Source organism: Kluyveromyces lactis, assembly GCF_000002515.2.
Source record: "Kluyveromyces lactis strain NRRL Y-1140 chromosome A complete sequence".
Lineage (NCBI taxonomy): Eukaryota > Fungi > Ascomycota > Saccharomycetes > Saccharomycetales > Saccharomycetaceae > Kluyveromyces > Kluyveromyces lactis.
The window spans coordinates 953,739-970,266 of NC_006037.1; the positions used below are offsets into that span (position 1 = coordinate 953,739).

A 16,528-nucleotide genomic window follows, 5' to 3' on the forward strand; every position below is an offset into this window, starting at 1 on the left:
TTGCTACATTAAGAGTTACTTCAGAAATAACAAAAAAATCGATCAAGAATTAATAAAAATGTCTTTGAGTTCAAAATTGACTGTCAAGGATTTGGATGTCACTGGTAAAAGAGTGTTCATCAGAGTTGATTTCAACGTCCCATTGGACGGTAAGAAGATCACTTCCAACCAAAGAATTGTAGCAGCTCTGCCTACTATTCAATACGTTTTGGAAAAGAAGCCAAAGGCCATTGTCTTGGCCTCTCATTTGGGTAGACCAAACGGTGAAGTTAACGACAAATACTCATTGGCTCCAGTTGCCGATGAATTGTCTAGACTATTGCAAAAGCCAGTTACTTTCTTGCATGACTGTGTTGGTGAAGAAGTCACCAATGCCGTTAACAACGCTAAGGACGGTGAAGTTTTCCTATTGGAAAACTTGAGATTCCACATCGAAGAAGAAGGTTCCAGAAAGGTGGATGGTAACAAGGTTAAGGCTGACAAGGCTGCTGTTACCAAATTCAGAGAACAATTGAGTTCTTTGGCCGATGTTTACGTTAACGATGCCTTCGGTACCGCTCACAGAGCTCACTCTTCCATTGTCGGTTTCGACTTGCCAAACAGAGCTGCCGGTTTCTTGTTGTCCAAGGAATTGCAATACTTTGCTAAGGCTTTGGAAAACCCAACCAGACCATTCTTGGCTATCTTGGGTGGTGCTAAGGTTGCAGACAAGATTCAATTGATCGACAATTTGTTGGACAAGGTCGATTCTTTGATCATTGGTGGTGGTATGGCTTTCACCTTCAAGAAGGTCTTGGAAAACACTGAAATCGGTGACTCCATCTACGATGCTGCTGGTGCCGAATTGGTTCCAAAGTTGGTCGAAAAGGCTAAGAAGAACAACGTCAAGATCGTCTTGCCAACTGACTTCGTCATTGGTGACAAGTTCTCTGCTGATGCTAACACAAAGGTTGTCACCGACAAGGAAGGTATTCCAAGCGGCTGGCAAGGGTTGGACAACGGTCCAGAATCTAGAAAGGCTTTCGCTGCCACTGTTGCTGAAGCTAAGACTATCGTCTGGAACGGTCCACCAGGTGTCTTCGAATTTGCTCCTTTCGCTAAGGGTACCGAAGCTCTATTGGACGCCGTTGTCGCCTCCTCTCAAGCTGGTAACACCGTCATCATCGGTGGTGGTGACACCGCTACCGTCGCCAAGAAGTACGGTGTCGTCGACAAGATCTCTCACGTCTCCACTGGTGGTGGTGCTTCTTTGGAATTGTTGGAAGGTAAAGAATTGCCTGGTGTCACTTTCTTGTCCAACAAGCAATAAATGTAGGATCCATCATCCCTTCCCTTCTTGTTTCCTACATTTTTCCACTTATGTAATGAGCATCTTATGATTTAAAAGCTCCACATAAATTTAACTTTTTATGATACATAATTACTTTCTTTAATATCAAGACCAAAAACGTATAGATTCATGGAATTGTTACAACCCCAAACGCTAGCATGAAAATAAATATGTACTGTATTTATGCTATACGAGAGCAGTGAGGGGCATTACAAATTCCTCTCAGTGGGTTTGAGTTTATCTACCCCAATCATATCAAGGATTTCATATTCGTCCGCAACAGGTATCAATTGTCCATCCTTGTATATCCCATCGTTACTTAGTACGTATCCTTTTTGTTTGGCAATTGTCCTACATTTTTTGTTGAAATTGTTATTACCAGTGAAATACACATTAGTGGCACCGAGGCCTTGATATTCAGCTAATAAGAAATCTACTCGGCGGCAAGTTTTACCAATATCCATTTTATACTTCTTGTCGTTCCCTTTTAAAGTTAAAGCATCTGCATCTTTGATTCTGTCCGGTTCATATTTGGTGACAGCAGCACCGCAATAGAACTTGTGCACTGGTTCATCGTAGGCTTTGACGTCAAATGGTTTGTTGAAATGAGAAAATAATTTGTGGAACCATGGTTGGAACAGACTTTTTAAAGTCTCGTTCAAATTCAAAGGACAGATGATGTATCCTGTTTCAGTCAATTTAATGATGACTTTTTCCAATTCTCGTGATATATAGTTCAAATCATTTTGCCCCGGCATATGAACTACAATGTCGATATCGCCACTTCTGGGTTGGCCCCGACGATATGATCCCGTTATCTCCATGCAGAGGTTCTCATTAACTTCGTTCATTGCTTTCCGTATTATGGCTTCATGTTTCATTGTTTCCTCTCTAGGAATAGACAACTGCCAATCTTCATAGAACGCTAATCCAGTCAATTGCGTCCAATTCATGTACGGTATAAGATCTTCAAAAGTAGAGTATCCCATATTCACGTATTGTTTCGATTTGAAAGCACCTATCCCGTGACATTCTTGAAAATACAGTAAAGTTTGCTCACTGGTATCCATCTTCAACTCAGAGCCAGATTCGCCTAGTTTAAGAAGAAACGGAATCTTTTTCGATAACCCTTTCGATAACCCATTCTCTATAGCATCTTCCTCAGATTCGATCTTCACCCTAACGTTTTGAAGAATCTTTATCATTTTCATATAACCTAAATATCTAAACGTATCGTTTTGTAATTTATACCTTTTCTCTAAACTTTTGAGCACCTTTATAAGTTTGTAATTCGGATTATTCATAGGCATTATTAGATTCGCATCAGAAGAGTGACTGACATTTGTATCCGCTGTGTCATGGGTTTCGCTCGGACTGGTAACTTGGTGCGTATCCGGGACACCAGTATTGGACTCTTGCGAGTCCGTCTCCACTACAACTTCCTCATGCAACTTCAAAGGTTTCGAGAAATCCAAGAACCTATGTTTCAACCATTTGGTCAAATCAGAAAGTTTGAATAGACGCAATTGATCTAAGGGAACATCGTTCGGATTCATTTCCTTATAGAACAACTTGTGATTAATAATATGGTCACCATGGACAAAACTATCATCAATCAAACCAATCTCTACCCCATGTTGACCACCATTTTTATCGATCAAAGTACGCATGTACCGACGCCTACTAGTATCTTCATTCGGTAGTACAAGGAACTTATGACCGTTTAACATTTTACCTCATCGAACCTTTGAATAGTAGGAACATCTATATCCAAATGCTTCAAGCGATCGCCAATAATGTATCCATCTACTTCTTTTGCCAGAATACAAGGCAAATCGCCAAAACTATCTCCAATATAAGTTATGCTCTGGTCCCCTTGCACTTTGTCTAAATCGCAAATCTCTTTCAACATCTCGTACTTGTCCCAACCGGTCAATATTTGCTTTGTAAATTGTCCGCTGTAAACTTCCCCATCACGTGATTTTAATTCGTTACAGTAGATATCCGATTTGGAAATACCCGTTAGGTCGTGTATGAGGTCCTTGGACCAGTTCAACGAAAGCACGTACGTCTTGTTATACTGCTGCATCAGCTCCTGTAATCCAGGTCTGATATCTACTTTTTCCTTAACGAGCTGCAGGAGATCTTTGATCACCACATCTTTAAAATGATCCTGCAATTCTAGTTCGTTGATTGAACTTAGCTCACACCTTCTGCTTGCACGTTCATAATCACAAACCACTTTCCAAGCATCAGGTGCCAAATTCTCTGGTTTTGGAATATAGCATTCCTCGTATATCTTGGTATAATGAGTCCATGCGACAGGTACTGATTTCAAATTGTAAACAGATTGCCCAATGATACTGGTGGTATCACTAGTGGTGATAGTGCCATCAAAATCAAGTACAAGAATCCGTTTCAACATAATTTTTTCTTAACACAACTCCGACCAGCCAATGTTTTATCTAGCGTGAAGGAACTGGTCTGCCATACTTGCCGAGTTTCCATTCAAGAGTTCAAGATTTAATGTGAAAGAACGATTTCATTTTGTTTGGGATTTAAACAAAGGCTATTCCTTAGTGGAGAAAAAAACTATTGAAAGGACAAGAATAGAGAGAGGTCTACATTGGGAAATTCTAAGAACACATTAAATATAATAAAAAGAATGTAATCAAGCTTCTATATTAAGTCCCCGTAGTAGTATCGTAGGGACCCAACTCAAACTGTTGATTTTGGTATTTCAGTCTATGCTCAGGCCCAATTATGATTCTCGAGGACAGAAATACTAACCGTTGAATAAAACAAGAGAAGAAAATCCTCTCAAGTCCAACACAGTAGTCTGAACCAAACGATGAGACCCAGCCGAGCAATAAGTTTATGATTGGTAGACTAAAAACGAAATCATATGTCAGAAAATATCATTCGAGATGAGAATATAAAGTGGTACATACGAGTTCAAAGTTCATTGAGTCCATTTGAATCTTTTTTCCCATAGTAAATAAAGTATTTCTTTTTGAAAAACTGAGCTGAAAATTTGGTGAAAAGAAGAGCTTTAGATGAGATGAGATGAGATGAGATAGTATACAGAGTATATCTGAACTGTAGAAACTATTACTGGCTCTGTTAATATCATAGAAATATAGCAACACAGCAATAAACAATATATTAAGATGTCGGAACACGTACCTGCTTGGAAAAGGTTCCAGATCAAGAAGTCAGAGGAAGGGAATCAGATCGATGATGAGCTAGACTCACTCATTGTGTCTACACATCTTTCCAACGGTTCACTTTCGAAGAAAGAGAAGAGAAGGATTATTAGAGGTGGCAATGCGGATAGTAAAAGCACTGGCAACAAAGTTGCAAAAAAGAGTAAAGACAGGAAAAGAGAGAAATTGGCCAAAGAGGATAGACTTAAGAAGAAGGAAACTGTGTTGAAGGATCAATTGAGGTATTTGATCGATTTCTATACATTGAAGTTGGAAGTGGAGCTGCCGGAAGCCGTGAAAGAGCTTCCTAGTGTAAAGGAAAACGTATCAATTATATCACCCTCTGAGGAATTAGCTGACAAAAACGTAGTAAGAGATGTATGGAAGTTCAGTAAACAGAAACAGAATTGGCTCATCAAACATTTCGTTATCACTGATGAGATCCCATCAGCATTCAACCCGCTATTAGTGAGATATTTCCAGGACTTACAGGGTGGTTCGAAGGCTCAGCTACAAGAAAGTTGTTTGGATGTTATCGAGAAGCAAAATAAATATCTAGAGCAGCAGAAAGAGGAAATGGCTAAGATTGTGCTGGGAGAAGCTACAGAAGCATCCAAAGATCAAGAGAAACAGAGCGCCGATGATGAGTCCAAGGATAAAGATGTCAAAACAGAAATGTCCAAAAAGTCTGACGAAAGTGAAGAGGATACAGCTAATAAAATAAACGAGATCCTACCACCTAGCCAAGAGCTACTGGAAAGAGTACGTTCCATGCTCGATACCTGGGGTGTTAAATATGAACTAAATAGCTGAATAGTGCGTGTAACTACTTTTTATCATTCAATAAAAGAAATGGTCACGTGATATTATCATCACTACCGCTCGGCGCCTTTTTCCCATTATCAGAAAAGGTTGAGTGATGGATGGATACATCTTAGAAGCATCATGACAATAGCAATGATCACGACGAGCGAATGCAGTACTTTCATTGACCTGGAACCAAGCCGGGCCATTGCAATTCCTTACAGTATTCATGCAATCAAATTACAGGGATAGTATACATTGTAATGAATCGAAATATCGAGACTGTAAATGAAGAAGGATCTTTTGTGGTTGATCTTCTGCGAAAGCCCTTTAAACTCCCGTCACGGTACGATGATCTCCCGTGGGAATCAATCGAGGAGTCAAAACTGACTGAAACAGATATATTGGATCGAAAACATGTTTTTCCGCTGCTCAAAGTAATGCCGATACGTCTCTTCACAACTGACATTGAACGAAGTGAAATGTTCGAATCTTTGAAACAATACTGTCAAACGGAGCGATACAACAAATTTGGTGCTGATTGGCCAAACGAACTTGCAGATTCGATGGGGCTCGATTCTTTGCTTGATTGGGATTTTGATATGGAACAAATTGATGATACTGCAAGTATTCCAGAATATAGCCCAAACCACTTATTAATACTAACAGAACGAACCATTCATGTACTAGGATCCGATGCTAAATTTTTAGCGCCAAACAGAATAGTAGATGCGTTAGTAATACCTAACCAGAAGTGTTCTGATAAAAATGATACGTGCATTCTATGCCTTGCCTCTGGAGAGATATACTCCATGGATTTCCACTACCACCAGACAGCTGAAAAGTATGATATCGAGTTGGTATGTTCATATAAACTTGATAACGTACCCCCAAAGTTTACTGCTAAACTCACTTACTCCAGTACCAATGATCTTATAGGATTTGTAACGTCAATGCATCTCATGTGCGTGTTATCATTGCATAAGCGCGAGAGGGCTTTTTTCAAGTTAGACTTCAACGTTCTGTTACAACTAGGTTGCGATATTGACACTATAACATGGCAATCCGGGAAATTACTTTACATTGATTACTTCAAAAAGAACCATGTAAGGGTAGTAGAGCAAGATGTGCAGGGGTATGGGTTTTTTGAGTGTAACTTTATTATCAATGATGTGAAAGATGAAGATAAAATACTATTACTAGATAGAGACAACGTTTTACTCGTCGAAGGTTCAATGAAAAAAGCTAATATAGTTTCGGCAGGGACAGAGAAAATTGACGTTGGTTCTTTAGATCTCGTGTTTGCTTCTTCAGCTGACATTATCGATTATAGCCTGTTTAAGGTGATCGAGGAGCCTTTTAAAAGTGTCAATTTCTTAATCCTCAACAATTGGGTCATATTATTAAGCTTAGTAACAGATTCCAACAAGGTGCTTGTATCTGAGCTTACAAGACTTGCAATACCTATTGATGGCTTGATACTAGAACGGGTGGTGGGATATAACGAAATAGCCATACTCGTTTTGTCTAGGGGAGAAGTAATACGCTATACCGTTGACTTAAATGATATCACTTTTCAAGATACAGGTATAAACAAATTGGCGATAAAACCTACTGTGATGTTATTGAACAATATACTAGATGAACAATGGGTATTTGAAGGATACGAAAAGATAGACCATATTTATAAATATGAACATTCAACTCTACTTCATTCAAAAAATAAGTTGTATGACATCCCCGCTAAATCAGCAGATATTCAAATAACATTTGATCTTATCACATTCATGTCCGAATTCAAAGTGTTCCACGATGTCAGAGTTATTGATTTAAAATGTGCGGTTTCTGGTAGTTTTCAATTTGGATCCATCTCAATTAGAAGTGATGATCCCGAGGTTCAACAGTATGTGTTAATCGGAATCTCATCGATTTGCGCACCTGAATCATACTATCTGGAGATTGTTAAAGGTGAGCAGATAAAATTTCAGCTGATAGACGACTTACTACCTGAAACTGAGGACACATTCATTGAATTTTTTACAGTCAGAGGAACTTTCTTGTCAATAACTGCAAATAATTTGTACATCAACGATTTAGAGGATATCAAGCAGCTCCCACTTCCGTTTTCGATAAAAGGTGCCAAATCAATCTGCATTCCAAAGGATATCTTTAGCATTCTAATATGGAATGAGGATGAAATTAGCATAACGGACTGGAAAAGCGGAACAACTACCAGCATAAACATACCAGAAGGATTTGAAAAGCTGCATGATATTATAGAGATAAATGGGGAACATGTGCTGCGATTTGATCAAAGCATAGCAAGTATAGATCTTGAAAAGCTCGAAGTTTTAGGCAGCGACTTCAGAAATAGTTTGAATTGTGAAGGAGTATTAAACGAAGTGTGGCTAAAAAATTGCAGTTCAAAAACGGCATCACTGACATCCGTTAGAAGTTTAGTCGAGGGAAGGCTCGAAATCCTGTCTACTGATGGGAATCGTACGTTTGTAGATGCTGGAACACAAATGTGTTTAGAGCCATTCGTGTACCCATGGGTAATAGCCTACAGCACTTCAGAAATAAAAATTGTAAACGTTCAAGATGGACATGTATGCGCAGTATTCGAATCAGATTCACTCATACTCAATGTGTACTGTGGTGACAGAAAAGGGAGAAACATATTTGTACTATACGAAGATGGAATGTCAGTAAATGAATTATTGATTGACGTTACTCGGGGGAAACTCATCGAATTGATAGGTACAGACTCGCTAAACTGGAATGAATACAAGTGGCCACTACAAGTGGCTGGCGGGTCAAGAATTATCCTAAATGACAATGCCTTTAAGTTTTTAAAAATTGACACTAATGGAAAGACATTTGTCAAACAAGGCCCAAGAAAAGTACCTGGAAGCATAATTACATATGGGATGCTTGATGATAGCAATAAACATATGTGCATATTCAGTTATGACACAATAACGCACACCCTGTGGTGCAATATCTTTACGATACAGAATTCCGAGCTGACACATTTATCAGAAATAACAGTTTCCAAGGATCTAAACATCATAGGCGCCCCACAGGGTTCAAGTAACACGTCGATCCATGGCCAGTTCTACGCTGTGACAACTGAGAACAACCATATTTACGTATGGAGAGTCAGATCTGACGGTAACAGTAACTGGAATGTAACGCTATGGCAGACCATAAACCCGGGTAACAAACCAGAAACTGAATTCAACGATGACACCTTCTATTTCACACAGAACTATATGCTACAATTACCCCAGAATACTGATAAGACGCCTGCCACCATACATTGTACAATACCTAGCAGTTATCGCCAGTTATTTCGGGACCCCTAATCCGATTCACATATGACGTGATATCACTGCGTTTGAGTAAAGCCTTTTAGTTGAAATCCATTGCTATCAAAGTGCTAAGTGTCAATATCAAGTTAAACATTTGTTTTCGGCTAAAAGAAAGAGAAGAAAAAAAAAAGATGATAGCGGGCGGACCACAGTGGTCCGCCCTCCAGGCACACACATATCACCTTCCTCCGGTTTAATCGACCAATATATGGCCAGGGTAACGACATGGACCACCGTCCGCAGTGCATGTACGTGGCACTCTAATCGGAACATAGTGGTCCGAAACCGCCATGTTCACGGCATACAATGCTCCGCTACTAATCTTCTGGGCACAGAACCATGAGGGTATCATTTGGTGATCGGATTAACAAAGCCCACTTTTTCTAACACATCCCGCAGAGCTCCGGTATGGTCTGCCACAGTAACAGTCGTGGAAGGCACACGATAATCTGGGGTTAATCCATCATGAAGGAAAACAAATACACAAAAACGCAAACAAAAATATCTGGAGATACCTACCATTCGTCCTTGACCCTGTCCATTACGGCCATAACACTGAAGATGTCGCGGACCCCGCACTAAAAAAAAAACTGGAGGAGAAGAAGTGCTGAACTAAACTCAAAAATTTTAGTAAGGAAATATTCCGACTGGCTATTTCCTCGGTCCCCATCTGACATGTCACGGAAAAACTGTTCCCCAGAAATTTTTCTTTCCCCGCCAGATTCTTTTAAGACGTAACAAATATGAGAAAATGACTTTGCACACAGAAACATTTGCAGAGCAGTTTTCCGAAGACATACAGCAAAACCGCCATCTCAGAAATGAAAAAGTAATTTCAGGGAACTGAAAAAGTTCGACGATTCGTAATTTACATTTCGTATCACTTTCATCAGCAGACCGACAGACAGGCTAGTGATTGTTCCGTATTGCTAATTTGGTGTCATTGTTGCAACTCGGTTCATTATTACACCTTGAAGGGGTGCTGGTTTCGTTAGTTCATGGAGTATCATACTCCGGTCAGCGGAATGTAACGCCATTTACAAACGATATTATCAATGGTATAGTTGGGCTGGAAGAAAAGTGACAGGACCCAGAATTCCGAGCAGTGAGTGAGAACGGTAATGTTGAGGATTGTAGTGTTTTTCTTTTATTGATAGAAGATGCTCATCGCATCGTCGTGTTCCGTGAAAGCTCTCCATGTTAGAAAGTCCACCGTTGCCAGTTGGCAGGCTGTATCCTCCCCGCTCTTCCTTGGTGCCGGATTTTCTTTAGCTCCTTACACAATGACGCTTTGGGACAATGTTTCGTTATTCCATCGACGATGTTGCCCCAGACTAATTAATCAACGGGCTAAGAAATTAGCGTAACTGATGTAGAATGATCAGAGGGTTTTTTTTTCTTTCTTAGTTCTATTTACACTATTTTCCAGCTTGAATGGTTTAAGATTTAATCCGTTGTTTCTGATATAAAAGCCAGGTAATAAACCTTCTAACTTGCCTCTTCTTGGTGTCGATTCGAAAACACTTTTCGGTTGTTTGTTTCTGTTTTTTTCCCTTTCGATTCAATAACCCAATTAAAAAACGTATTATAACAAACTATAACAAACATCAACTTTAGCTAATAACAACAAAATGTCATTGAAAAATTGGCTTTTGCTACGTGATATCCAATACGAGGGAACGTTTTATAAAAAGTTCCCCCATGTCTACAACATTTACGTCATCGGTTTCATAGCATGTATCTCCGGTCTTATGTTCGGTTTTGATATCGCATCGATGTCTTCTATGATTGGTACCGATGTTTACAAGGACTATTTCAGTAATCCTGACTCTTTGACTTACGGTGGTATTACTGCTTCTATGGCAGGTGGTTCATTCTTGGGTTCTTTGATCTCTCCAAACTTTTCTGATGCTTTTGGTAGAAAAGTCTCTTTGCATATATGTGCTGCTCTATGGATTATTGGTGCCATTCTACAATGTGCTGCTCAAGACCAAGCCATGTTGATCGTGGGTCGTGTTATTTCTGGTATGGGTATTGGTTTCGGTTCCTCTGCTGCCCCTGTGTACTGTTCTGAAATCTCCCCACCAAAGATTAGAGGTACCATTTCTGGTCTTTTCCAATTCTCTGTTACCGTTGGTATCATGGTCCTATTCTACATCGGTTACGGTTGTCACTTCATTGATGGCGCTGCTGCCTTTAGAATCACTTGGGGGTTGCAAATGGTTCCAGGTTTGATCTTAATGGTCGGTGTATTCTTTATCCCGGAATCCCCACGTTGGTTGGCTAACCATGATCGTTGGGAAGAAACTTCTCTCATCGTTGCTAACATCGTTGCTAACGGTGACGTTAACAACGAACAAGTTCGTTTCCAATTGGAAGAAATTAAGGAACAAGTCATCATCGATTCTGCTGCCAAGAACTTCGGTTACAAAGATTTATTCAGAAAGAAGACTTTACCAAAAACAATCGTTGGTGTTTCTGCTCAAATGTGGCAACAACTATGTGGTATGAATGTTATGATGTACTACATTGTCTACATTTTCAACATGGCTGGTTACACTGGTAACACTAACTTGGTTGCCTCGTCCATTCAATATGTGCTAAATGTTGTTATGACTATCCCAGCATTGTTCTTGATTGATAAATTTGGTAGAAGACCTGTGTTGATCATTGGTGGTATCTTCATGTTCACTTGGTTGTTCTCTGTCGCTGGTATCTTGGCTACTTACTCCGTTCCAGCCCCAGGCGGTGTCAACGGTGATGATACTGTTACTATTCAAATTCCAAGTGAAAACACTTCCGCTGCTAACGGTGTCATTGCATCCTCATACTTGTTCGTCTGTTTCTTCGCTCCAACTTGGGGTATTGGTATCTGGATTTACTGTTCTGAAATTTTCAACAACATGGAAAGAGCTAAGGGTTCTGCCCTTTCTGCAGCAACTAACTGGGCCTTCAACTTTGCCTTGGCTATGTTCGTTCCATCTGCCTTCAAAAACATTTCCTGGAAGACCTACATCATCTTTGGTGTCTTCTCTGTTGCTTTGACTATTCAAACTTTCTTCATGTTCCCAGAAACTAAGGGGAAAACTTTAGAAGAAATCGACCAAATGTGGGTTGATAATATTCCAGCATGGAGGACTGCTAATTACATTCCACAACTACCTATCGTTAAAGATGAAGAAGGTAACAAGTTGGGCTTGTTGGGTAACCCACAACATTTGGAAGATGTTCATTCTAATGAAAAGGGTCTACTTGACCGTTCCGACTCAGCAAGCAACTCCAATTAAACAGTGACCAGCTATGACAAATAAATAAATTTTTCGAACTAATTACTAGCGCATCTTTCTCTAATGACTTAAGAAATGAAATGAATTATTTCAAACAAATATAACAATATCAATCCATAACATGGTTTTATGCTCTTACTATCTTCTGTCTTTTTTTTCTTTGTGTGGCAGACGACAAACTCAGTGGCTCTACATGACTATAAATATAGCACGAGGCTCACGTCAAAGCTTCCAACAAATTGAAACTCCCATTACATGAGATAGATAATACGAGAACTGGCTGGTTCCTGCTCTGTTATCTTACGGTTTACTTATCTCTCTCTTTTCCTATTATCATCTTCTAACTCATGATATGTTTTGATCCAGTACGGACAGGTTCGAGCAAATAATGCTCACCGTACACTTAGTAAGTTTTCTGGCTTTTTCCAGTGTCTTTTAATAATCCAGCTTCTAGAGATTACTCTAGATTAGATACAGTTGCTGACACTACTATTCATCTAATTTCTAATTTTCTAATGTAATTTATTTAAACGAATCACGAACACATATATGTATTCATTAGTTACGTATATATTTAAAAATTTAATGAATTTAAACTCTACACTACTGGTAACTAGACCTTATAATTATCTAATTCGGACGATGCTCCTTTCTTATTTGTTTTATGAGGACCTTTGTTTTTAAAATGTATCCTCAGTCGCTAACTAAAAAAATCTCAAAAGATTTCACATTAAAGTATCTGAATCTGCCACAGGAGTATCCCTAGAAGAGGGACTGTAATAACCTACGGGAAAGACTCAAGAAAGCCTAAAGAAGCTGTCAATACCTATACATGCCAACTACTTACTCTAATTTGATTATAGAGGAAGTAGACGTTGCTGATTTTGTCACTGAATCTGCCCTAAACCAGGATCCTGATTTTAGAACAGATAAAACAAAGGAATTTGAACAAGATAATTCGGATCAGGATACTGAATTTGACCCAACAAAACACAGTAATCTGATATTAGAACACGTAGACGTTATAAAAGGGCAAAATATATAGAATATAGAAGCTTTGCTTCAAGAATACCAACGAAATCATTACGATTTATAGTGTAAATATAGAATTATTAATACTACGATTAACAATACTACGACAGATACTTTATGTTTGTACAGATAATGACGTCGATCGATAAAATCGAGACCGAGTGCCAGATATTAGATTTGTATGTATACATCGGTGTATTGAGAATTTTCTTAGCGTGTGATAAGAGAATTTTGATTAAACGCTACGATTCGATTAAGATCAAAGAACAGCATTGCTTCAGTTGAAATAACGAGGTTCATCAAAAACGTGATAATGATGGCCTCTTTCACCATCACCCATGAATTTCTTTGGGAATTTGAAACTTCTATGCACATTTTTGGTTGGAAGTCTTCTATATCCGTATAGATAATCCTCATCAACTTCATCAATATCTGGTAGAACCTGGAATTTAGCAACTTGGAGTTCAGTATCAGTAATCGTGGCACGAGACACTCTTGCATAACCCGCTCTCTTTAATTTTTTGTAAAGAATATATTCGCACCATCTATCTTCGTCAGTTGGATCGATATCATACATTTGACTTTTGTCACTGACATAAATGTTATAATTATCTTGATGTGGCTTGGTCACCAGGTAACTTAGCAATATACTAGGTCTATCAGTGGACCCCATCAATTCAGCCATAGCTTCACTCTGTAACCTTCTGTCTTCTTCATCTTCTTCCTGTCCACTATGGAAAACAAATACGTCAACCAATTCACCATATGCTTCAATGGTGGCGTGGATAGCAGGAGCCAATTCACCAACTGGGGATGGCAATAGATGATGTTCACTTTTGATGATTGGGAACTTCGAAAGAAGCACACAACCCCAAGTATGTTTGTTTGGCCCTGGACCGAAATCAGCATACATACCCAAATCATGAGCCATCTTCGCAGTTAAATCACGATTACCAGTGGTGATACGCTGAGTATCAGTTTCTAGTAAGCCAACAATATCAAGTTGCATATCCTTGATTAGATGGGTCATTCTATCTTCACTCGCCCATAGATCATTATCGAAACCGAAATGAATAGTCCAGATACCTGCAGTAATCAAATTTGCTTCTGGGTGATAAGGTTCTGGTACCAAAGTGGGCCTAATTTGATATGTGAAGATTCCGGTTAGAAGCAAGAGACCTACAGCCACAACGCGGATTTTCTTGGTGAAAGATTTTGCAATGCCTTCATATGGTTTGAAACTATCAAATTCTATCAATCCGGCTAGGATGAAGGTGGTGGAAAAACATAAAACTTGTGGTAATTTCTCCCTCAATATCCAACCGTATGGAACAAACGCATAAGCTACAGTCCAAACATGGGCTAGGACAAATAGAATGTAGATGAAAAAGGAATATGACAAAAATCCTGGAGATTGAATATAGTTTACCAATTCAAAATACGATGGGATAATCCAAATTATGGATACAACGTATGGTAATACACCGAATACGAATCTGAACCATTCTTTCACTTGAGGTACTGCTAAAGCAAGCGTAGAGATAGCAAGAGTCATAGAGATTGTACGTGATGATTGTTTACCGGTTAAAGCACCACCAATCATAGCAACGCAAACGAGACCAGCCCAAGGCCAAGCCAATGGACCTTTATGGCTGTTCCAACCTTCCCAACACCAGTAAATCAAAGTGGAGGCATCAGTCAATGACTGATGAATTGCAAAGACAAGACTCCCAAAACCGGTCGACACCAATAATTTTCGGAAAAATGGCAATCTGGTCGTGGTTTTACTTCTGTTCCATAAGTGACAAGAGTTCGTGAATGGCGTTATTAGGGCGAATAAAGTCGATACGACCAATCCTGGAATATTTAGCCCACCATTGTTTTCATTCATGATAGCCCAAAGTGGGTTGTTAGTAAAGAAACCCATTTTGACCACTACTGAAAGGATTAAACCCATGATCCATGTGAGTGAGAACTTACCAATGGAGGAACTGTTCAACGAGTTCAAGTTTAGGGCAAAAGTCATAACAATTAAGGCAGTAGCCAACGCAACGGTTAATAGTCTAGTTTCTGGTGTATCAATGAAGAAGGCACCGATCGAGAACACATTGGCAAGTAGCATACCATATTGGTCCACAACAACAGTAACCAATGGGATATACAAAAATACAGGTGACAATGTCGAAAGAATAACTGCCTCATATCCAGAGATACCCATATACCATAGTGGGAAATGCCATAGCATACAGAACAAAGACGTGACGGTAGTCCAAAACATAAAAGAGTTGAAAGTATTGACAATGACGTACATGAACGAGTCCTGAGAGGGAGGAACAGGAAGATCGTTTGGATACATGATATCCTCGGTTTCTTTCAACAATATTGTAATTTCGTTATCGTTTGATTCCAATAATCTGGAATGTTCCTGTTGAATGTTCTCATCATCGGATAGTTCTTCAACAGAAGAGTCATTCAGCTTTTCCTCAACGGTCTCAGTCACGGTAATGTCGACTTGTTCTTCAGTTTCAACTATGTATTCAGTTGGAACTACGATGTTTTCATCCTCAGTAGCGGACCAATCAGAGACAGAGATCTTGATTTGCTCGAAATCTTGACAAGCTAGTGCGTCAAATGCAATGTCTAAAACAATCAGAGACCATTCGAAATACGCGTAAACAGAATAAGCACCAGCTCTTCTATGGACCTGATGTTGGATAAACCAGTAGATCAATGGGATCAAAGTTCCGAAGAAGGCAGTCATCAAAATTTTCTTCCATTCCTTATATTGAGAGTGTTTGATAATCATATAATCCCATGGGATAGTTAAAACTATGTAAGAAATCATAAACACATCATGAGCATCATGATCGTCCGTACTAGTAATGTATACCCAACCACCGCATGTGATCGTTCTCACAATTCCAACCAAAAGAGTGAATAACGAACGATTCAAATAGTAATGTGTGAATAACAATAAAAACCTCGGTAACGCAGTTAGAGCAATCAAAATTTGGAAAATAGATCTCTCCGGGTACCTATCACCAATAGTAGCACTCACACTTGGGAACCATTCATCTGGATACCTATACCATGCATTAGCAACGATCTTTTCAAAATGCAATGTGTATCCAACCACTAAGGCCGCAATAAATGCTGAGGCAGCACAAACAGTGTGCGTCCAAGCAATTACGCTACCTCTGATAGAAACCATTTCACTATTTGCAGGGAAACACCTTAGTCACCACACTTGACAGCTTGAGATGAACTGTACAAATTATCAGAATCAGATATATGATAAATCGACCTTGTGATGTTTATATTTCAAATGTACATAAATTTAATGCTTAATTATATTTTCCGATTGTAAACAGGCAAAATCAATGTAGAAATCAAGCAAAAGAGCTGCTTAAAAGGGGCTTGTTTAGGATCTAGAAGGCGTTGTATCAATGGGGATATTGAAAGCCTCACAGGTATATCTTGCTCCTTTACAAAGTT

General features: G+C 39.2%; 7 protein-coding genes across 7 annotated transcripts; 4 read left to right on the top strand and 3 right to left on the bottom strand.

The window, feature by feature from the left end:
* Positions 1–58: 58 nt before the first annotated feature.
* Positions 59–1,309, top strand: PGK1 (phosphoglycerate kinase; the record flags this gene model as incomplete). Its single annotated transcript, XM_451479.1, has 1 exon — positions 59–1,309. The coding sequence occupies one exon, from the start codon at positions 59–61 to the stop codon at positions 1,307–1,309; it is 1,251 nt and encodes a 416-aa protein (XP_451479.1).
* A 230-nt stretch (positions 1,310–1,539) lies between these two features.
* On the bottom strand, positions 1,540–3,060 carry POL4 (DNA-directed DNA polymerase IV; the record flags this gene model as incomplete). Its single annotated transcript, XM_451480.1, has 1 exon — positions 1,540–3,060. One exon carries the CDS (start codon positions 3,058–3,060, stop codon positions 1,540–1,542), a length of 1,521 nt encoding a protein of 506 aa, XP_451480.1.
* CTO1 (Cto1p) lies at positions 3,054–3,755 on the bottom strand (the record flags this gene model as incomplete). The annotated part of the gene is made up of 1 exon (XM_451481.1): positions 3,054–3,755. One exon carries the CDS (start codon positions 3,753–3,755, stop codon positions 3,054–3,056), a length of 702 nt encoding a protein of 233 aa, XP_451481.1.
* Positions 3,756–4,500: 745 nt separating this feature from the next.
* Positions 4,501–5,349, top strand: RBP95 (RNA-binding ribosome assembly factor RBP95; the record flags this gene model as incomplete). Its single annotated transcript, XM_451482.1, has 1 exon — positions 4,501–5,349. The coding sequence occupies one exon, from the start codon at positions 4,501–4,503 to the stop codon at positions 5,347–5,349; it is 849 nt and encodes a 282-aa protein (XP_451482.1).
* Positions 5,350–5,603: 254 nt separating this feature from the next.
* Positions 5,604–8,708, top strand: KLLA0_A11088g (uncharacterized protein; the record flags this gene model as incomplete). Its single annotated transcript, XM_451483.1, has 1 exon — positions 5,604–8,708. One exon carries the CDS (start codon positions 5,604–5,606, stop codon positions 8,706–8,708), a length of 3,105 nt encoding a protein of 1,034 aa, XP_451483.1.
* A 1,637-nt stretch (positions 8,709–10,345) lies between these two features.
* Positions 10,346–12,001, top strand: KLLA0_A11110g (sugar porter family MFS transporter; the record flags this gene model as incomplete). Its single annotated transcript, XM_451484.1, has 1 exon — positions 10,346–12,001. The coding sequence occupies one exon, from the start codon at positions 10,346–10,348 to the stop codon at positions 11,999–12,001; it is 1,656 nt and encodes a 551-aa protein (XP_451484.1).
* Positions 12,002–13,310: 1,309 nt separating this feature from the next.
* Positions 13,311–16,244, bottom strand: CWH43 (Cwh43p; the record flags this gene model as incomplete). The annotated part of the gene is made up of 1 exon (XM_451485.1): positions 13,311–16,244. One exon carries the CDS (start codon positions 16,242–16,244, stop codon positions 13,311–13,313), a length of 2,934 nt encoding a protein of 977 aa, XP_451485.1.
* Positions 16,245–16,528: the final 284 nt, after the last annotated feature.